The sequence below is a fragment of the Malus sylvestris genome, chromosome 14, assembly GCF_916048215.2.
Source record: "Malus sylvestris chromosome 14, drMalSylv7.2, whole genome shotgun sequence".
In the NCBI taxonomy this organism is placed as follows: Eukaryota; Viridiplantae; Streptophyta; class Magnoliopsida; order Rosales; family Rosaceae; genus Malus; species Malus sylvestris.
In genome coordinates, this window is record NC_062273.1 from 29663240 (window position 1) to 29685844 (window position 22605).

The 22605-nt window shown below is 38.5% G+C and overlaps 3 protein-coding genes and 1 pseudogene across 3 annotated transcripts; 1 reads left to right on the plus strand and 3 right to left on the minus strand.

Annotated features, from left to right (window-relative positions):
- Positions 1 to 213: 213 nt before the first annotated feature.
- LOC126599956 (uncharacterized) lies at positions 214 to 2550 on the minus strand. Its single transcript, XM_050266438.1, has 4 exons — positions 2235 to 2550; positions 1563 to 1708; positions 541 to 659; positions 214 to 452 (listed from the first exon to the last, which is right to left on the minus strand). Exons 1-4 carry the CDS (start codon positions 2447 to 2449, stop codon positions 351 to 353), a joined length of 582 nt encoding a protein of 193 aa, XP_050122395.1. The 5' UTR covers positions 2450 to 2550; the 3' UTR covers positions 214 to 350.
- Positions 2551 to 3949: 1399 nt separating this feature from the next.
- On the plus strand, positions 3950 to 6170 carry LOC126599977 (UV-B-induced protein At3g17800, chloroplastic-like). The gene is made up of 3 exons (XM_050266469.1): positions 3950 to 4174; positions 4493 to 4809; positions 5031 to 6170. Exons 1-3 carry the CDS (start codon positions 4031 to 4033, stop codon positions 5866 to 5868), a joined length of 1299 nt encoding a protein of 432 aa, XP_050122426.1. The 5' UTR covers positions 3950 to 4030; the 3' UTR covers positions 5869 to 6170.
- Positions 6171 to 6441: 271 nt separating this feature from the next.
- On the minus strand, positions 6442 to 17973 carry LOC126599978 (purple acid phosphatase 3-like; annotated as a pseudogene).
- A 1904-nt stretch (positions 17974 to 19877) lies between these two features.
- Positions 19878 to 22401, minus strand: LOC126598527 (purple acid phosphatase 17-like). Its single transcript, XM_050264894.1, has 7 exons — positions 21721 to 22401; positions 21433 to 21589; positions 21193 to 21300; positions 20949 to 21076; positions 20664 to 20792; positions 20501 to 20568; positions 19878 to 20239 (listed from the first exon to the last, which is right to left on the minus strand). Exons 1-7 carry the CDS (start codon positions 21913 to 21915, stop codon positions 20026 to 20028), a joined length of 999 nt encoding a protein of 332 aa, XP_050120851.1. The 5' UTR covers positions 21916 to 22401; the 3' UTR covers positions 19878 to 20025.
- Between the last annotated feature and the right edge of the window lie 204 nt (positions 22402 to 22605).

Sequence of the window (22605 nt, forward strand, 5' to 3'; positions counted from 1 at the left end):
ATAATTAAAAATAAGTACCATTGGAAATTGACAGTTGATTACTTTTGGTGAAACCAAAGTAAATACGTTTATACATTGAGCTGCTAATGTCAGTTGGTCGAGAAAAATTTGGCACGAGATGTCAAGATGACGTTATCCTTACCTCTCGCAGAATAGAATTTTGGTGTTTAAGTCTCATCTTCGTACTCCGTATTAGTATTACTGGTAGGAGAGTTGCTCTAATCAAGATATTATTGAAACTGGTGCTTAAGCAAGAAGTACATTTAGGGAGAACAGTCAGTGCACATAAGTTACCAGCAACACCGGGTCTTGGTTTTTCGAAATCTCCCTAACAGACTATTAGTACAGTTTCAATAAAATGAGATGCTATACACTAACTTCCGTCGCTGCTGTTTCTCAAAACCAGATACAATATCATCAATTGATTCCTCCCACGATTCGGCTGCTTCGATCTGGAAAAAAATTAACGATAATGTACCCGTCAGCATTACTATTTTGCATTACAGATTATGGGGTGTCAATGCAACCATAAATACAGACCTCTTGGCAAAGATCTAAAGCAAGACGAGCTCCTACAGCCGCCTCCTCGTGGTTATCTTTCACCTCCAAGTTGATTATCAGCACACATTTCCTAAGAACATGGTCCCGGTTGTTGAGATCTATACATTGTTGCACACGGGTCAGACAAGCAAACAAGGATGGCATCTTCAAGTTACAGATTAACTGCACAAATCTTCTTTTAGTTTTCATAAAACTAAAAGATAAACAAAAGTAGATGGTGCCAATACTTTTGAAGCTTTTGTTAGAGTTTGGACTAAAAGTTCAAAGTTCAAATATAAGTCCATATGATTCATTTGGTTCTGTGAATTACAGCAAGCGAAAGATTATGAAATCAAATCCACAGAGAAATCTGATCAAAACCCAGTTAAGTTATTCAATTTCCATTTTTTAGGCATAAGTAGAGTCTCTCCCACCTACAGCCTTCTCTGCGAAAAATATCACCACGTATAAAGCAGGCAGACTCAAGCCAACACATTTCAGCATTCTCCCCTACCATCCAACTCGGGTTTTCAGTTCAAAATAAATTCTTCCACATATGCTCAACTAAACAGAAACTTTCAACCATCCAATATGTTATTTTTTATCAAAAACTCTCTTGAGGTTTAAACTTTATCTTTTCCTTGAGGTTCATTAACCACAAGTTCCTAGAACCAGCATCTCTGTTGTATGTATAAAATCTAATAATCCTGGGAACCTATAAACTCAAAGTTTCTTACTTTCTTACATTTCCCAGATGGAAAAAGAATCCATTTCAAATATCAATCGTTGTTTGTTACCATCTCCAATGATTACGTTAAGCTGAAAGAAATTGCATGCCTATAACTTACGAGCTCAAACTCTACCAGCTAGTCATATTCCAACAGCTCGACAGAAAGAGATTGCCAAGAAACAACACTACCAACACAAAGAAGAGCATTTAATTAATTGATTATCGAATTACTGTGGACTATTGAAATCCAGAAGATACAAGCCGAAACTAGGAGAAGGGAGTTAAAACCAACCTTCAATAACCATGTCAAAAACCTTTTCTTCGAATGTTAACACCACATCAAAGGAACCGTCGGCAGCATTGTCCTGCCATCGCTGAGGTGCCAGTTTGACTCCCAAGTTTCTTTTAAGCATAGGCAAGATGCCATTACGCTTGTACCTGTACTTATCGTCAAGGTTGCACTTTGCATAAAAAACAACACGGTTCAGAACGCAAAGTATGCACATAAATTCCAGTTCATACATCCCACAATACTCGAGCATTGCTACTCAGAGCTACCAATCAATAGTCATCATCATCAACTATTCTATTCTCTTCGCTAAACGCCTCGAATCCACAAATATCGAATTTACTCTTAAAAGCCACGGGTAAGTTCAAACATAAAATCTATCAGACTGCCCACTTAATCTCCAAATATTGAAGCTTTGAACCTACAATCTCAGTTGCATATATCAACAGAGTCTCAAAGTTCTTCTTTTTCTTTCCTGTTAACCAATCTGCTCCTACCAAAACATTTTGTTCGCACTATTTTCTGGATATTTATAGGAATCTATTTCATCACCAAAATATCATATTCCCCAAAACCCAGAATTCGAAAAACCCAATCGAAACAAGAAAGATACATAATTTGAAAACCCCAATTGAACAAAATCGAGAGAAGAACAAGTTCAGAGGAGGAGGATACAGTTCGGGGTCTTTTCGCCGGAGATCGTCGAACATCTGCTTGTAAGGTGTGCCAAAGTCGTAAACGTTGGGTTCTCTGAGAGAGGGACCAGGGAGCTTGACGTGGGCTCCGGTGCCGTACGACGCGACGTCGAAGCCCTGCCGCTTGAGGAGCGAGTGAGCCTCCATGCTCCGGTTCTGGTTCGACGAACACACCATGGCGTACCGGAACTTCATGGCTAGCTGAATTCCACTGTCTCTGTCTGATTCACAGATCACAATACGTCCCTTGGGGCGGCTGGGTTTTTCACTTGTTTATCACAAATTAGTCAATTTCTTTTTTCTTGCACTTATTTATTTTTAGGTAAGCTCCTTTAGTTACCGTTTGGTATGTCGAACGGGACGAAATGAAGTGGGACGAGGCGTTCCATTCTATGCTTAGTGTGCCTAAAACGGGTGAAATGTATTATTCCACGGGATGAATTTTGGGTGAATTTTCGTTCCGCCTCACCCCTGGAACAACTCGTTCTATATCCGTGGAACAAAAAATTATAACATCTCCGTCTCTTTCTTCTTCCTCCTTGTTTCCATCCGAGGGCATCTTTGCTCCCTTTCCGTTCTGTCTCGTCCTGTCCTGTCTGCATACCAAACAATACCTAACATCATCTTAAAACCTAAAATTTTTAACCTAAAAAATTTAGTTTTAATCCATAAGTAGCTTTTTTGCTCAAACTCTTATGGGTTAAAATTTTAACATGAAATTATTAAAAAATAAATTTAGGCTAATAACTTTTAAAAAAAATTATGTAGACTATCTTAATTTAATTTTATGAACATGTTAACCTAAAAATATTTTAATTCTGACAAATATTGAAAAATCACTAATTGACACCATGAAACTCGTGAAATACTATGAAAGAATATGAACCACATAAAAGAATTTTTTTTTAAGTACTTTAGTAGTTGGATTTAAATTTGGACTGTTAGATTTTTACCATTGGATTTCATCAAATTAGATCTTAAATGTTGAATTCAATAAATTTATATAAAACTAAAAAAAATTTACATATATAGTAGGCCAGCCCCACTAACACAGAAAGAATCTGGGCTAAATTTGGCCCAAAAATGAGTTTTGAGTTTTAATTTATATTTACCCCAAAGGTTGGAGCAAGTTGGATAAGTTTAGAACTTAACATTTGAGTTTTACTCCAAGGGTTGGAGTAGGTCTTAAAATTCAAAAGTCATAATTTTACTTTAATTTATAGATCGCCTCCTAAAATGTACGTGAGACCAACATTCAAAAAGATAGTGTCGTATGTGCAGTAAATTTGATTATAAATTTTCATTATACGTCAACATTCAACAATCAGATAATATTAATTTTAAAAGCATTGAATAGATGAAAGAAAAAAAGTTAATTAGCCCGGTGCACCTAGCTACATACGAGATTAACATATCTAAATCAACATGGAATAAATTTTGAATTTTATAAAGATGATTTTTAAGTTCAAGAAAGCACAAATTGAGTTTTGAGAGCAAAGTAGAGTAAATTTTAACTTGAGAGAATAAAATGACGACTTTTAAATTAAAAAAAAAAAAAGCAAAGTAAGACTAAATTTAAGTTTCAGAAACGTAGCTAAAAATAAGCTAAGTTTTTACTCACTCTTTTTTCATCTTTATTTTGTTACTTAAATTAGACGGTAATAATTAGACAGCACAACTCATTTGTCTAAATAGAAAAAGAATTTCATTTGTCTTGTGTGAAATTTATCAGTTCGAATTGTAAATTATAGGGTTTCGGGTTCGCAGAGCTGAAAGATGGAAGCAGCAGCAACATCGAGTGTTTTTCAATCATCAATCGCCGCCTCCAGGCCCTCCAATTTGATTGCCCGACCGGGGATTTTGACGGCCAATGGACCCGGATTTCTGCGTTTGGGTCCCAAAACTCACTCGCCAATCAAGGTAATTGATGAGAATTCGTGGGTTGTTGTTACTTTTCAATTTTGCATGATCCCGAATAGTTTGCGAGTAATGGGTTCCTCTGGTAATTGATGAGAATTCTGGGGTTTCTGTTAAATTGAGAAAGATTCAATTTTTATTGGGATTTGAGGGGTTTTAGTTGGTGCAGTTCAATTGTGCTGTTTATAGCATATGACTTAAATGTCTATGCAAAAAATCAATTTTTAGTCGATATTTCATCCGATTTTTTTCGGAATATTTGTAGCTGTGGCCAAATTTGGCGTAGTAGTTGAGTAATATTTGATCTGATTTCATGTTTAGCAGCATCGGTTTTCAATCTGTCAACCGAAGGTGGGGCATAGGAGAATGGGATATGGAAGCAGGAGAGGCTTCGTGGTTAGGGCGGCAGCTGCATCTTCGTCTCCGGACTCAGCTGGTTCTGCTTCTCCAATCGCCCCACTTCAGCTGGAGTCTCCAATTGGGCAGTTCCTCTCTCAGATAATGATTAGTCACCCACACCTTGTGCCTAGTGCAGTGGACCAGCAGCTTGAACAGCTTCAAACCGACCGCGATGCTGAGCAAAAGAAGGAACAGAAGGAAGAGCCTTCCGCATCTGGTACAGACCTCGTTTTGTACAGGTTAGTTGCAATCTAGATTGAGTGATAAGCTAAGAGCCAGTTATGTTTACATTAAGTCAAGTTAAGCTGCGTAAATGAACCATAAGTTTGATGCTGTTTTCCTTAGTAAAATCAGAATAAATGAAGGAAAAAGTTTGACTTTGCCACCATTTGGTATGTGCAACTAAATGGAGAATTGTAGTTTTGGAGTGAGATATTATTAACTTCTTCTGCAATATCAGGAGGATCGCCGAGGTTAAGGCTACTGAAAGGAGAAAGGCTCTTGAAGAGATTTTGTATGCTTTGGTGGTGCAGAAATTCATGGATGCTAATGTTTCTCTAGTACCTGCCATTAGCCCAACTGCTTCAGACCCTTCTGGCCAAGTTGATTCATGGCCAAGTCAAGACGAGAAGCTCGAGCAGCTTCACTCTCCTGAAGCGTACGAGATGATTCAAAACCACCTGTCTCTCATCCTAGGAAATCGGTTGGGTGACTCGACCTCTTTAGCAAAGATTAGCAAACTCAAAGTTGGGCAGGTTTATGCAGCCTCTGTCATGTATGGGTACTTCCTCAAACGGGTTGACCAGAGGTTTCAACTTGAGAAGACAATGAAGATCCTTCCAGGTGCAATGGGTGCTGAAGACAGTGATATTCACAAATCAGTGGGGGAGGACGTGAGGCCTGGCAGTGGAGGGGAGGCTTTGCAAGCAGGGGCGTCTTCCCATCCTGAAGTCCCTTCCTTGGCTGGAGGCGTTAGTCCTGGGGGTTTTGGCAATGCGCTCAAGCATTCTCGGTTGCGAACCTATGTGATGTCGTTTGATGGAGAGACCCTTCATAGGTATGCAACAATTAGATCGAGGGAGGCCATTAGCATCATTGAAAAGCACACCGAGGCATTGTTTGGGAGACCCGATATTGTCATCACTCCTCAGGGGACTGTTGATTCCTCCAAGGATGATCTCATCAAGATTAGCTTTGGTGGTTTGAGGAGACTCATTTTGGAATCTGTGACTTTTGGCTCTTTTCTTTGGGACGTCGAGAGCTATGTGGATTCCAGGTATCATTTTGTTGCAAACTGAGTTATATCGAGTTAAAGATCGTTCCTGCCATGGTAAAACTCGGTGGTGCATTGGAGCCCCAACTGCCCTTCTCAAATGGGATAATTCAGAACTAGTGAAAAATATCAAATGTTTGGTGCTAATTGCTGTATATAAACAGCTGAAAATTTGCTGTTGTCCCTGTAACAAAAAGGCTTTGTAGGGTTATCAAACTTTCTGTAATTCTGATTTGTTTGCGCCGACAACCATTTCTCATCGATACAACGGGTTACAGAACAACATTTGATCATTTAATTTATGAGACAGTCTTTCCTTTTGTTGCACTTCTACATGGAATTGTAAGGAAATTTGTTAGGCTTGGAAAGATTCAGACGATGCAGAACTGTGCCGAACATGTCATAGAATGTAAATTCTGCATCAGTCTCTGTAAGTTGTGCAGATAAGAAGCCTTGCCCGTCATAGTAGAACTTGAATCTGTTTCGTTTCGCTTTAATGTCGCCTTCCATGCCTTCGACCCACCACCGCTGGTCAAGAACTGGATTTGGCCGTGCGCACAAAATTGGTGATTTTTAACAGATTCTATTCATCCATAAAGTTAAAGTTTAACTTTAAAACTGCTTATCCTGTTGGTGTCGCTAGTGTGTTCCAAGCAGTGGTCATGTCCATTCATGTACGCATCAACGTTGTCTGCCTGCATCAAAATCATGCGAGAGGTCGAAACATGTTACTCAACATATCTCTCTCTCTCTCTCTCTCTCTCTCTCTCTCTCTCTCTCATGCATAGCAGCATAAGAAGTTACCTCGAGAATGGGCAGAATCTGGTCAACTACTTCTTTGGTGTCTCCATGATGCCCTATGCTTCTGATTGTGTGATGTCCAACGACAACTTTCCACTTTGCAGAAGAATTCCTTAATGCAAAATCTAGATCCTGTTCCCAACATAAACAGATGTATTATGCATATTGGTAGGAAAATCCATTGTTGTAAATGGGAACATGGTAGGGAGAAAATGGGGATTTGCCATTGTAGTGGTATCTCAAGTCAATATTGTACTGTCATGTATTTTAACTTTCTCATAGATCAGTTTGTGATTGATTTGAGATATTGTCAAGTGAAATTCCCGTTCAAGGAAGTTCATTCTCAAGCCGAAGAAGAATGGGAGGAGTACCTTCAAGAGATTAGAGAGGTACTCCTTCCTAGGAAGAACACCGAAAAGTACTTGTCCACAAAAGGGTTGGTGTCAATGGAGAAGAAGTCTGCAACTTGTGTGTTGACAAGAAAAGACTTGAGGCAAAGCCACCGGTTGTCCATCTTCCTAAGGACCGGACTCAATGGGCCAAAGCATTTCCCCGGTAGTCATGGTTGCCGAGAACTGAAATCGACCCTATTTTCCCGACAACATCAAAACAAGGTCAGCTGAGCTTCATTTAATTCAATGTGTAACATATATAGTTGAATTTAATGGTTGGATGTGCATTGAAGAATCAACGAGAATTTAGTGGGTGGATCTGAGTGACTTAAAATGTACAAAGCAACGAACTCACCAAGATACCATTGCTTTTGGAGACTGTTGGAGCGAGATTTCCTACAAGAAGAAATACCTCCACAGATTTGTTGACCGTAATCTTCACGTTCACTGAATCTTTCTCTCTGATATCCCATAATAGTCTTCCTCCGTAACTTGCCCAGGCAGGCGTACATGCAAAAGATACTCTGACGCTCAAGTCAGCTGATTGGTTTTTCTCTTCTTTGGATTCTCTCAGGTTCTCCTTACGTACCTTGTTCTTTGGCTCCTCTCCATATTTATAGGATTGCATGCCTGGAGAACAAGTATCACGATCTCTCTTCCCTTTTCCACTTCCTTAGTGGTCATCCGTAATATGACCGCATGTTTCGGGAACAAGCACCACGTTATATTTTCCTTTCCCAGTTCCTCAATGATCCTCCATAGTGGAGGCGGTTACCTGGACACGTGCGCATGTTCCTCGTGGGCTTTCCTTACGGTTTACCTTGCATAACACCATTCCTGGGTGACTTGGATTGGCCCATGAGTCGAAACCGGATTTTATCCTCCCACAATGCCCCCTTTTCCCCTTTTTAACGTATGTAAAATAGGGGAAAACTAAGTTTTTCGATCACATGTGGCCTTGAAACTATGCTTTTTGAACCTAGCTAAAACTTTAAGCATTTCATACTAAGACCAAATATGTGGAAGTTGCTTTTTTCTATGGGTAAATTTACTGAAGGTAAATTTACCAAAGTCATTGTTTCGTGTGCCTAACTCGCGAAAGCCAAACAGGCTCCTTCGCTTACTTTACGAAAGTCACCTCACATCTTCACATAAAATGTGGGCTGACACCTTCCACGAAAGCAGACTAACATTTACGAACGAAGATTTACAAACGAAGATAACACCTTGTATGATTTACGAATGAGAATTTACGTATGAAGATTTACAAACAAGGACTGATACGAAAGTGGACTGACTTGTATGATTTACGAGGATTTACGTACGAAGATTTACGAGCGAGGATTTACGAAGACATTACGAAGGTGGACTGACATGACGAACGAGGACTGACATTACGAAAGTGGATTGACATTACGAACGAGGACTGATATTACGAAAGTGGACTGACATTACGAAAGTGGACTGACACGACAAAAGATGACTGACGAAATTTAACTGTGTAGGATGTCTGTCAGGTTACACATATGCGTATCTATTATATAAATCATGTCCCATCTTGTCGAACCGACAAAAGCAGCAGCTATAGCTGCAGCGCAGAAGTCTAAAACACGTTCATACATTTACGTGCATATATATAGACACCAATACCGACACTTGCCTTTATACACACATATATATGCGTACTTTTGAGGACATCACGTCCTTGCCAGACTTTTGCATGCTTTTCTATATGTATACACACCAATATATATATATATATATATATATATATATATATATATATATATATATATGTGTGTGTACTTTTGCGGACATCACGTCCTTGCCAGACTTTTGCATGCTTTTCTATATGTATACACACCAATTCTAACACTTGCCTTTATATATATACATATATATGTCTGGATTCATAGGCATATATAGGCAGACCTACGAGCAACATACGTGTGCATATCTCTGCATACTGACATGCGGATCTCTGTACATACTGTTCATATATTCGTGTACATCTCTATGCACGCATGTATATATATATATATATATGTCTGTGTATGTGTGTGTGTGTGTGTGTGTCATTACCTTGTGTTTCTCCATCCCTGCTTTTCTTCACTTCCTCTGCTTAGTTTCTTCTCCAAGCCTGTGATTTCTCGCTTCAGGGTGACCTCTTAGTTTACAGGTAATTTTCCATTTCAAACCCCTCGAGAATATTTTAAACATTCCACTTACGTTTACGAGCACAAATTCCTCTTCTGTCTTATCTAACCAATTTTGGCCAGTAAGTTTCCCACCCATTTATCATGTCGAGACGTACACCTTGGTCTAAATATGGTGGTACTCCACCACACTTCGAAATTGTCAAGGCTCGTGACCTAGGTCATGTTCCAGATGACATACACCTTAGCCCACTTCCTGCCGAAGCCGACATGTATTCGGGCCTCGGTATCCTAGCCAGGTCTACCATTTTATCTCCGGATTACTTAGGGGTCATTAGTTTCCCGCTCCACCCCATGATTCATCTCATCTTATTCTTCACCAATACTCACCATATGCAACTGAACCCGAACTCTTACTTGATTATGTCGACATTTTTGGCATTGGGTCTGAATCTATGTGTATCTTTAGGTTTTAGGGATTTTCTCTATCTCTTCGACTTGACGGCTATTAAGGGTGAAACTAGCTTCTTTAATTTTAAACCTAGATATCGTAAGAAATTCTTGTCATTGGGCCATTCGAGAGCCAGAGATTGGAAAAACCGCCCTCTTCTGATTTCGGGGAACTGGAAGGCTCCCGAGCTGTCTCAACTATCTATCCTTTCTACTTTTGGTCCTAAACCTTGTATATAAATTTACCTTTATTATTTGTTTTTCATAAATATGCGGACTTTACTTACCGTGAACTTCTTTCGCAGCTTTATCGGATGGTCCTGAATAGATCATTTCCAAAGACCGAAAATGCTGGCTAAAAAAGTTTGTGACGAGGAAGATATGGAGCTTTAAAAAAGTTCTCGACATCCTTACTCAAATCACCTCTCCGCAACTCCATCATTTACTTCCCGTACTGTTTGGTCGACCGGTCGTTGCCCTCGGACCACCTACTTAAATCTATCTTCGCTCTCGATCTTGACCTTCAGTTCAGCGCAGAGTCTTCCTTATTTATGACCGACTCTCGAACGGAGGGCTCAGAAGAAGAAGACAAAGGAGAAGAAGACGAGGAGTCAGGGCAATCAGACGCGAATTCTTACTTGAATTATTCTCATGCGATGGCTTCACCACCTTCTAACATTCCACTGCCCCACTGCATTACATCGCCTATACATGATCTTCCTATGCCCATAATTGTAAGTAGGTCGGATAAATGTCAACTGGCGGATAAGCCCAAAAAGCCTAGGCTTGGTTCACCGACTATCTTCGGCACCACCCCAAGACCCATGCAATGGCAACCGGCTCCTCCCACTTTCGGCTCGACTAGTGGCAATGGTTCCAGCAATTCATCTCAAGTTTAGAGGCCTGAGTTCACAAAAAGAGATGGGAGTCATGTCACCTTTAGCGATGATCTATAGGGTAACGCAAGCGCCGCTACTGCTGTGGTAAGAGGCTTGGTTCATCCTAATGACACCAGTCGTTTCGAGGTAATGCTCGATGATGATGTCAACTCTTATGAATCTCATTGCCTTATGAAGGTATTCCTTCATTCTCTCATGTTTTCATCATTTCTGTAAGCTTTAACCCTAACGTTGTTTCCAGATGGCTCTCATTCAAAAGGAAAAATCAGACAGACTGGATGCCAGGTTGGAATCCCTCAACCTTACTCAGCAACAGGTCAGAGAGTACCAGGCTAAACTTCATGGATATGAGGAAGAGATCACAAGTTTGAAAGGAGCTTAGGATGCTGTAACGTCTGAAGTACGCCGCAAGAAGGAAAAGTTAACCGAGGTCAAGCGAGCGAGGGCCACTAAGCGCGAGATGAATATGCAGCAAATATGTAAGGAGATGGCTTCCAGCTTCAGATTTGGTTAGGTGCAAAGCCAATAATGCCCGAAACATCGATTTGTAGCTGATCCTGACGTGTATGATCACCATATAGAGATTGAATCGGGTGGATATGAGTGGTACGAAGGGATAGATCGTAAAGATCAGAGACCCTCAAACCAACTTGCTTATTCTGATCATATCCTAGGCAGCGGGTTTGTTACTACTTCTGGACCCATCTCGAGTTTAGGCTTTGGAGGCTTTTAATTCGGCCATCGTTTCGGCGCTCAATAGCTCACGCAATCGCGTGGTCTATTCTTTTGGGCTAAACCCCCATTTGTGTTAGTGATCCGTTCTTATGGGCTAAAACTCCATCTATGTTTGTAATCTGTATTTTACTTACTATCTCAATTGTATCTTCGCGTGATTGTCATTCACAAATTAGGCCTTCGCCCTTCCACTGCCTAACTCTTCCTATTCGTTCCTTTTGATTTTCAATTTTAACTGAATGTGATCAATATCCTTTATCCTTAAATTTGAGTTTTCAAACCAAAGATTAACTTATCTTAATAAGATACGATCACCTTAGATTTTGAATTTTCGTTTCTATCAACCTCGAATTGCCTATATAAAGGGGTGTTTAAGAGCCATTAGGTAGTACCTGGATCTCATGGTTAACAATCGAAAAGTGAAGCTCCACTTCCGGCTTTACGCTGATGTTCCCAAAAAAGGAAGCTTGGGGTTCTAGGAATGTAATCGAGCTATGTTCTAATTCATTTTCTTGTTCACCAATAATGGCTTCTTATTCTTCTGAAGTCCTTAACACTTTTTATGAATCCACATACAGGTTTCGAACAAGATCGGGTGGAGAACAAGATCCAGACTCCATTGTCTGCGGAATGATCTATTCGAGGCTAAATCATACCACTTAGGCTCTTAATCCAGTTACTAACAGAATGGTCTCTTTGGGAGGGAGTTACGTAACTCAGGCTCCTGACTCTATCGCTTGTTATCTCGACCCTTACGCAAGAGATGAAGCGGGTCCTTCTCGCGCACATTTCCGTCACCACCCACGCTGTCCCCAGTGCTTCAACTACTTTCTACTATTGAACGAGCGTGAAACTCTGAAGGGATACTTGCAACGCGCTGAACACCAGGTAGATCATCTCAAAGGGGAATTAATGGCTATCGATCGTGTCGTGTCTGTTGCTCACTCAGATGGCATACACAATGGTTTTAAGCAAGGCATTCAATATTTCCGCTCCAAGGTGAAATCGGCCTTTCCCTCCGTAAACTGGGATAGTTTCTCTACCCCGTTAGACTAGGTCTCATTTTGCTTGTAATAAGTTGGGCCCTTAGGTCCAACCACTACTGGGATATCTAGCAGTGATGTTGTCCTTGTTTTCCCTTTTTTGCTAGTAGGTTTACTTCTCATTCTTGTCTTTTATCGTACTATATATCCAACATCTAAGAGGTTTTCCTCTTTAAATAAAACATATTCTCTTTTACGGCAAGAGAACAACGTCCCACTGCCTAAGCTTTTTACCTTCGCACACTTCATGCCTTATTTTCCTCTGCAAACACGCGACGTGTTCGAGGAGGCAAATCTATTAAATTCACCCTTTCGTTATCGATCTCAGAAACCATTCAACCTTGAATCAATTTTTACCTATTCAATCTTAGATTGGTCTTTGCCCATTGGATTTCCTTTCCTGCTCAATCTTAGATTTTTGATCTTGATTGGGTCTTTGCCCATTATCTCTCGCTTAGGGTATTGAAGCGGTTATCCCCACAGAGGTCGGTCTACCTACGGTCAGTATGCAGAGATATGCACACGTATGTTACTCGTAGGTCTACCTATATATGCCTATGAATCTAGACATATATATGTATGTATGTATGTGTGTGTATATATATATAAAGGCAAGTGTCGGAATTGGTGTGTATACATATAGAAAAACATGCAAAAGTCTAGCAAGGACGTGATGTCCGCAAAAGTACGCATATATATATATATATATATATATATATATATATATATTGGTGTGTATACATATAGAAAAGCATGCAAAAGTCTGGCAAGGATTTGATGTCCTCAAAAGTACGCATATATATATATATATATATATTGATGTGTATACGTATAGAAAAGCATGCAAAAGTCTGGCAAGGAAGTGATGTCCGCAAAAGTACGCATATATATATATATATATATATATTGATGTGTATACATATAGAAAAGCATACAAAAGTCTAGCAAGGACGAGATGTCCGCAAAAGTACGCATATATATATATATTGGTGTGTGTACATATAGAAAATGATGCAAAAGTCTGGCAAAGACGTGATGTCAGCAAAAGTACACACACACACACACACACATATATATATATATATATATATATATGTATATGTATAAAGGCAAGTATCGGTATTGGTGTCTATATATATGCACGCAAGTGTGTAAACGTGTTTTAGACTTTTGCGCTGCTGCTTTTGTCAGTTTGACAAGATGGGACAATGACTTATATAATAGATACGCATACGTGTAACTTGTCAGACGGCCTACATAGTTTAATTTCTTCAGTCCTCTTTCATCATGTCAGTCCACTTTCGTAATGTCAGTCCTCATTCGTAATCTCAATCCACTTTCGTAATGTCAGTCCTCATTCGTCATGTCAATCCACCTTCGTAATGTCTTCGTAAATCCTCGCTTGTAAATCTTCTTACGTAAATCCTCGCTCATAAATCTTCGTACGTAAACCCTCGTTCGTAAATCTTCGTACGTAAATCCTCGTAAATCATATAAGTCAGTCCACTTTCGTGTCAGTCCTCATTCGTAAATCTTCATACGTAAATTCTCGTTCGTAAATCATACAAGGTATTATGTTCGTTCGTAAATCTTTGTTCGTAAATCCTCATTCGTAAATGTCAGTCTGCTTTCGTGGAAGGTGTCAGCCCACATTTTATGTGAATATGTGAGGTGACTTTCATAAAGTAAGCGAATGAGCCTGTTTGGCTTTCGCGAGTTAGGCACACGAAACAATGACTTTGGTAAATTTACCTTCAGTAAATTTACCCGTAGAAAAAGCAACTTCCATAAATTTGGTCTTAGTAAGAAATGCTTAAAGTTTTAGCTAGGTTCAAAAAGCATAGTTTCAAGGCCACATGTGATCAAAAAACTTAGTTTTCCCCTATAAATACGTAAAAAAAGGAAAAATTGGGCATTATGGGAGGATAAAAACCGGTTTCAACGCATGGGCCAATCCAAGTCACCCAGGGATGATCTTATGCAAGGTAAACTGTAAGGAAAACCCATGAGGAACAGGCGCACGTGTCCAGGTAACCGCCTCCACTACGGAGGATCATTGAGAAAGTGGGAAAGGAAAATATGACGTGGTGCTTGTTCCCGAAGCATGCGGTCATATTACGGAGGACCACTAAGGAAGTGGAAAAGGGAAGAGTGATCGTGATACTTGTTCTCCAGGCATGCAATCCTATAAATATGGAGAGGAGCCAAAGAACAAGGTACGTAAGGAGAACCCGAGAGAATCCAGAGAAGAGAAAAACCAATCAACTGACTTGAACGTCAGAGTATCTTTTGCAGGTACCCCCGTCCGAGCAAGTTACAGAGGAAGACTATTCTGGGATATCAGAGAGAAAGATTCAGCGAATGTGAGGATTACGGTCAACAAAAGATTTCCTACAAGAAGAAATACCTCCACAGATTTGTTGACCGTAATCCTCACGTTCGCCGAATCTTTCTCTCTGATATCACAGAATAGTCTTCCTCTGTAACTTGCTCGGACGGGGGTACCTGTAAAAGATACTCCGACGTTCAAGTCAGCTGATTGGTTTTTCTCTTCTCTGGATTCTTTCAGGTTTTCCTTACGTACCTTGTTATTTGGCTCCTCTCCATATTTATAGGATTGCATGCCTGGAGAGCAAGTATCACGATCTCTCTTCCCTTTTCCACTTCCTTAGTGGTCCTCCGTAATATGACCGCATGCTTCAGGAACAAGCACCACGTCATATTTTCCTTTTCCACTTCCTCAATGATCCTCCGTAGTGGAGGCAGTTACCTGGACACCTGCACCTGTTCCTCGTGGGCTTTCTTTACGGTTTACCTTGCATAACACCATCCCTGGGTGACTTGACTTGAATTGGCCCATGAGTCGAAACCCGATTTTATCCTCCCACAGAGACTCTGAGCAGTGTATATTTCAGCAAACGACTTTAGAAATGCAGGGTCGTTGACGCTGGTCAATCCCCTGTTGTAAAAGTTGTTACCCGTGGAGATGACGAAGTCTATGTTTAATTTGGCTCCAATCTTCCCCATCTGCAATTAATTATTTACAAGATGCAATTATACATGGTGGAAAAGAACAAACACTCCACACTTGTTACTTTTAGAAAGAGCCAAAAACGCATACAAATGATTTGATTAAGCGTGCCCAAAAAGCGTGCCCATAATCTCAACTGAAATTTATCTAGGTCTTGACACCTAAGTACCAGAGCAAGTAGAACAGTCGTGTTTTTGTACACTTATTTTTACTTCTCTCACATTTGTTCTTAATTCTATCATTTAATTTTGTTTTCGATTCATTTGATTCGACTGATCAAAATTGAAAGGGGTAAATGAAAAGTAAAAAGAGATGTGTGAATAGCACCATCCTTTAGATTAACTTCAATGGTTAGATTAAAACTCAAAATTTAAATTTTAAAATCACTCAAACTTCTCCAATCATTGGGCTTTGGGGGGAATTTAGCCCAAAAACTGAGCCAAAGTTAGTGGTTGGGATAGAAAGACCAACGACTATTTTTTATCCGACGGCCCACGTGGTTGGACCGTTTGTTCAACCAAACGATCCAGATTCAATTGTTTAAAAAAAATTAAATTTATAAATACATAATCCAACATTTGAGATCAAATATAAGCAAATCTAATGGTAAAAAAAGTCCAAAAACTCACAATAAAAATTCAATTGTTTAGACTAACTTCAATGGTTAGATTAAAACTCAAAATTTAAATTTTAAACTCACTCAAACTTCTCCAATCATTGGGCTGAAAAAAAAAATTGGATTAAAACTTATCTTTGAGGGAAATTTAGGCCAGAAAATGAGTCAAAGTTAGTGGTTGGGACAGAAAGACCAGAACTATTTTTTATCCAACGGCCCACATGGTTGGACCATTTGTTCAACCAAACGATCCAGATTCAATTGTTTAAAAAAAAAATTATAAATACATAATCCAACATTTGAGATCGAATATAAGCAAATATAACGGTAAAAAAAAATCCACAAACACACAATAAAAATCCAACGTCTATAATAATTAAAAAAAATATTTACATCAAAATTCATCCGAAAATCTATAAATACTTATGTATTTGGTCAAACATCCACGTAAAATTCACTCGTCAAACAATTCTTCCTTCTTTTTCCTACCCACCTATGTATTTGTGTTTAACAATGGGGTAGGTTATGCGGGTTTTCATGTTCTTTCATGTGATGCATATGTGTAAGAATGGGGTAAATTTAATAATTTTTTATTATTGATCAAAATTTTAATATTTTTAGATTAAATGTTTATAAAATAAATTAAGATAATCCACATAATTTTTTTTTAAATTACTGAATACTGAAAGAAGAGTAGGCTAGAATAATTCTTTGAATAATTTCGGGCTAGAATTTTAAGGCAAAATTGTTTCTGGGTTAGAATCTAAATTTTTGGGGCTAAACATTTAGTTGACCCCAACCATTAAAGTTGGTATTGGAGAAATGGAAAATTTCAAATTTCTTCATAATCTACCCCATTTCAATATATGAAGGGTATATACATATACGTCTTAATTTTCCTTGAGCTTGTGCGTAAAATAAAATAAAAAACTTGAGAATGAAGAAAACGTGAGTGGAAGGAGATTAAGTACGTTTTTTACAATGTTTTAAAAGACATTAGGCGCTAATCGGGCGATGGGTTGGGGCCTAGCGCCCAGGCGGCTAGGCGGAGCCTAGGCGGACTACGCGGAGTAAATCTATTGTATTTCATTAAATCTATTGTATTTCATGTAAATAAGTGTCTGTTGATACTTAAAATATATATAATTTCATCATAAACTAGAAAATAAAATGAAGTATTGGAACATAATGAAAACATGGGGAGCAAACATATAATGTGTGTTTATTTAAGTGGTCAATAAGTCTCTTACAATTTATTGGAAACAATAAAAAGCAAAAGGAAAGTTGTCTATTTTCTATCTAAGTGAGTTGCAACCTAGGTAGGTGTCTAAGTGGGTCTAGGCAGGCTAGGCAAGTGCCTAGGCGGTTTAGGCGGACGCCTCAGTAGGTAGGCGCCCTTTCTTAATTTTCAAACGCCTAGACATTAATCGGGACGGTGGCTAGCCGCCTAACGTTTAGGCCCCACTAGGCGGGGATTTTTAGAACAGTGGCTTTTAATAAGCCAAGAAAATAGTACGATGTTATTAATTTCCTCTTCTATTTACTTATGTTGCAGCAAAAAAAAAAAGCATAATTATTTTAGGAAACTAAGAAACTTCTGCAGAAGAAACATCTGTCTGACGGATCGACAAGATGAACTGTGTCTGTAATAAACAAAGTAAAGCAAACTTCGGTGTAGCCGAGCTGATCAGAGCAGTGTGTTCATCCTCTATAAGTTATAACTCGCATGAAAAGTTCAAAAAGAACAACAAAGTAAAGAAATATAGTTTACAAAGTTAACCTGAAAAGCAACTTGAGATTGATTCTAACCACCCCTTCTACCCCAGTCACCAAACGCCAAAAAGCTGAGTGAGCCATCGGGTTTCACAGGGTGCTCAAATCGCTGAAGCTCCGCCGTCGACACAGAAACAAAGCTCAACCAAATAATATTCATGAAAACAACCACCCATGGCTATGGACATCGGCTAGGCAATATTATGTTTCTGTGTTTTAGAAGTTGGAACTAAAAGAAAGTAAAACGCTGAGTATATTATATTATCTGTATATAAAGAGAGAGTGCTTTAATTAATATGAATTATTGTTGTGAGGGCAATGTAAGAGAAAAATTTTAGTGTGCCGAAAATACAACTTAGTACACTAAGTATATAATACAAGTGATTGGAAATTTCTTTTTTATAAGTATTCAATCACTTGTATCGTAACAATTGGTTTATTGGACCGTGCTCATGACACACTAAAAACTCGCTTACCAATGTAATAATGCAAGGATAATACCTACATTCTTTTGGAATATACATATCTCATTTCTCTCGAATAATGTATATTTACTATATAAATTTTATAATTAGAATCGTTGGATTACTTAATCTTTATTTAACTATCATTCCTACATAAAGTATTCGAATAAAAAATAATTTAGTAATTCAAATGTATGAAATAGATTGATGGTGTGAGTATCAAGAAACATATTCAAGATGAGCTGTCTAATTATTTGATACATTTAATTGACTAACTGATCTCTTATTCCAACTTTTTTGTAAGAATGATATTCAAAGAAAGATTAAGAAGATGAACGATTCTGATTGTAGAGTTTATACAATTAAGATATGTTATTTGTAAGACGTGTATATATGCATTTCCCGTCAGAACACACAAGTATTATTCATAAAATAGTACTATTCACACATTCATTTACCTTCCACTCATCTTTATTAATTTTTTGTTATTAATTTTCTTCAACTCATTCAATCCAACTGTCAAAGATTAAGAGAAGAGTGTGAGAATTAAAAATGAGTGTGCGATACACTATTCATAATGCAATTAGATTCTGAATTAGGCAAATGTAGACACAACGGAAAGTGAATGCTACGTAGACCCCCTACCGATACGTTTAAAGTTACTCCAAGTCCAGTCGGCATCTGCAGTGCAAACTGTGATGTTGCTGGGTCCCATCGATAAGTCTAGGTTCTAGCCTCCTAGGGTTGCTTTCCTTCCCAATTTCCTAGCAACTTCCAACCTTCCCAATTTCCTGGCAACTTCCTACATCTTGTTTTTCTCTTCTCTCACTTTCAGGTTTTGGGATCATAGTTTGGCAATCAAGTGACAGTCCTACACCGATCACTTGCTAGCTCAAGTCCAAATATACAGAAGAAAATGAATGCATGATGAATAAGCTTTTCTACAAATCACTAGGTATGTAATTGTCTTCTGATGATAAAACAACCATTTTAATACTTAAGTTGTGCCATAAATCAACGTGAACCTATTATAATATTCGATATAGTACTGATATTGTTTCAAACTTAATAATTCGACATCAACTTAAGCACCTAAGTTCGTCCACATCCATGACTTATACTGAGCCGTACAAATACTAAAAATATCTTGGTAACACGTCTTAGTATATTTTGTGATAGAGCCAGGAAGAACAGAAATGATGTCTTGATTTTGTGTTTCTAGTTTCTAATCAAGTCATGCCTCAATTCTAAGATATGCCCAGAATTGGCACATGATAGCAAAAAATAAGGGTATAATAATACATAAAGTCAGTTGATACACATACATAATACATATCAGATATTCAACGGGTTTTACATGACACAAGGGATTGGTGTCAAATTATAAAGAAATAGACCATAAAATGTAACATGAAGGGAATTAGAGAAACTCTCCATGAGCATTACAAGATCATATACGAGGGTTTCGTAGATGACACCTCCCAAGTACGGTTCTGTGAATTCCTCTCACATGCTTTTGTAATGCTTGTGAAAAGTTTCTCTACTTCCCTCCATGTTATATTTTGTGGTCTATTTATTCATAGCTTGGTATCAATCCCTTGAGTCTTGTTAAACCCTCATCCAAACATACCCTAAAGTAATTTTGAATATCTTCTTGTTAAAAAAAACCGACGATTTTGATAAGGATCAATGTACTAAAAAAGGTACATATTTAAGAATAAGAACAATTTGAGAATTGAATCCAACTACAATTTTCATCCTTGCAACTACAATCTATACGGCTGTAGTACATTCCCTCTTGCATCTAGCTAAAAAACATAATTTATATCGAGGGGTGAAGCTGCTTGGAAGCATTCAGTCTATGTAAAACCTTGCCAAAAACATCATAAAATGCAATCTCTGCATCTGTGGGATTCAACTTCACAGACATAAAGCCTTGACCATCATAAAAGAAGTTGAGCCCTTCTTTGCTCAGCCCCTTAACATCTCCCCTCCATGCTTTAGACCCTGCTCCGCTTGTTAGAAACTGTATCGGGCTGCATTTACATTCGAGTTTCAATCAGCATCACCGTCGTGGGGTCACATACAAGTTACTTAAGCTTATACTTCATGACTCTCGTTTAGTGCTTAGGATTGGATTGTATGGGATAATCACCACCAGATTCAATGTGTTGAAGCAAGAAATGAATGTTAACTTCCAAATCTAGCGAGTTATCCAATATCCAGTCCAAGGTACCAAACAAGGCTTTCCAATTTTAAGCAACACCATGAAAACTACCTAAATTAAACTTCTGTACCTCTCTAAGTCGCTAACATGTTCTAGGCAATGATCGTGCCCGTTCATGTAAAAATCAACGTCATTGGCCTGAGATTTATGAAGGATTTAGTAGAGTTAGCTTTCTTCATATGACATAGTTTCATCACAACTTATTCTTATCGAAGATTTATAGAAATACATACCCGAAGGATTGGGAGAAGCTGGTTTATAAGCTCCTGTGTGTCACCATGATGCCCTACACTTCGAATTGCATGGTGTCCAACAACAATCTTCCACTTTGCAGGGGATGTCTTCAATGCAAACTCCACATCCTATTACCACATCAGATGTATCAATATGCATCATGGTTTTCACGAAGATGTCAATCTGGTGGTATCCCACGCTAAATACGCACTGCCATGCGTTTTAAGTTTCTCACATTTTAGGCAACATTCAAATTCAAAATGGTAGCAGAAATTTGATTATACCTTCAACAAGTTTGCAATATAAGCCTTTCGAGGGACAATGCCACGCCAATCGTAAGTATGTTCGTCTGCGTTTGTGAAGTACATATCCACCAAAGGCGTGGTGTCCACGAAGAAAATCTCCGCTAGTTCTGGAGGAAAAAGGATATAGGAAGCAATTGCTTATGAAGTTTTGATCGAGTTTCAAGGGATTTCAATTCATTGTATAGAAAAGAAGGAAACTCAAGAGCTCTTATGTTATGCACACCTGTATTCACAATGAAAGACCTCAAGCAAAGCCATCTGCTATCGATTTTCCGGAGGAGGGGGCTCAGTTGAACCTCTGCATCTCCCCTGTAATCATGGTTCCCCAACACTGGCATTCAAAGTAAACCAAGGATAATTATTATCAAGGTAAAAAAAAAAAAAAGATTAATATAACAATAAGCATTTTTCATTAACTTTCGAACGTGAGACAACTCTTCACATCATCGCAGGAGAAACTTACCGCTATACCACTGCTTTTGCAGGCTCTCTTCTGTATAGATTTTGGTAAATGACTCTTCAAATGCTGTGTCATGCTCGCTGATGAGCCCATTGTCGTAAAAGTTATCTCCCGTCGACACCACGAAATCTATGTTAAGTTTATCTCCAATCTTTCCCATCTGCAACAAACGTAGTTGTGCATGTGCCAAAGCAAATTGTTATTAGCACTCCAAAAATGTTGATTCCGTCGAAAATCATGAGAAGAATGTTAAACGAATGAGAACAAGGTTTGGAAATTGTGGAAAGGAACCTGAAAGGCAACTTGAGACTGGTTGAAATCTCCTCTTCTTCCCCAGTCCCCAATCACCAAGAAGCTGAGTGATCCATCTTGTTTGGTGGGGTGGTCGAATCTCTGCAGTTCTGCGGATGTAATTACCAGACATAGGGCAAAACTGAGGATCAAGAAAAAAATAGAGGTTCTAAAGTTTTTAAAAGGAATAGCCATGGATGGCTATGGAGTTTATGAGAAAAATCGAACCAAATGTATATATGAACGAGGCAAAAAGTATAGACTCGATGAATATTTGGAGGTAATCTTCTTCCTTGTATTAAAGTGTCACAGTCCACTGCCTTTATATACAACAAGGTTGATAATTAAGTAGGAGACAAAGATGCTTAATTATAATTATGAAGATGATGATGCAAAAGGATTGGGATTAGGTTCCACTTAACTCTGAATTCCGCGATACGACGTGAGGAATACTGAAGAATATTCTCCAAGTCACGCTCAAGAAACTTGAACATGGAATATATTTTCACTGGCTCATGAATTGGTGGAAATAAATACCAAGTTGTCATAATTTTGAACTTTAAATCTCTTCTAATATCGGAACATACAGTTTGCCACGTAAATGTTAGTTAATTTGAAATATTTGTTAGTTTTTGCAGATTCTGTGTGTATAAAATATTGGTTAAATTTGATTGGGTTTGGCAGGGAGAACATGATGAGAATATTTAGTTTCATGGATTCTAAATGGTTGGCAGTTCCAAGAGTTTTGCAACTTGAGTCAATTATTACACCAAAACAGAGAAGGAATTGATAACGATCCAGACGTCACAGATAGGATGACGAGATGCGAATATGCGCGGGCATATATGTTGGAACCGTTAGAATATTCGGAGGATCCAAATCCAA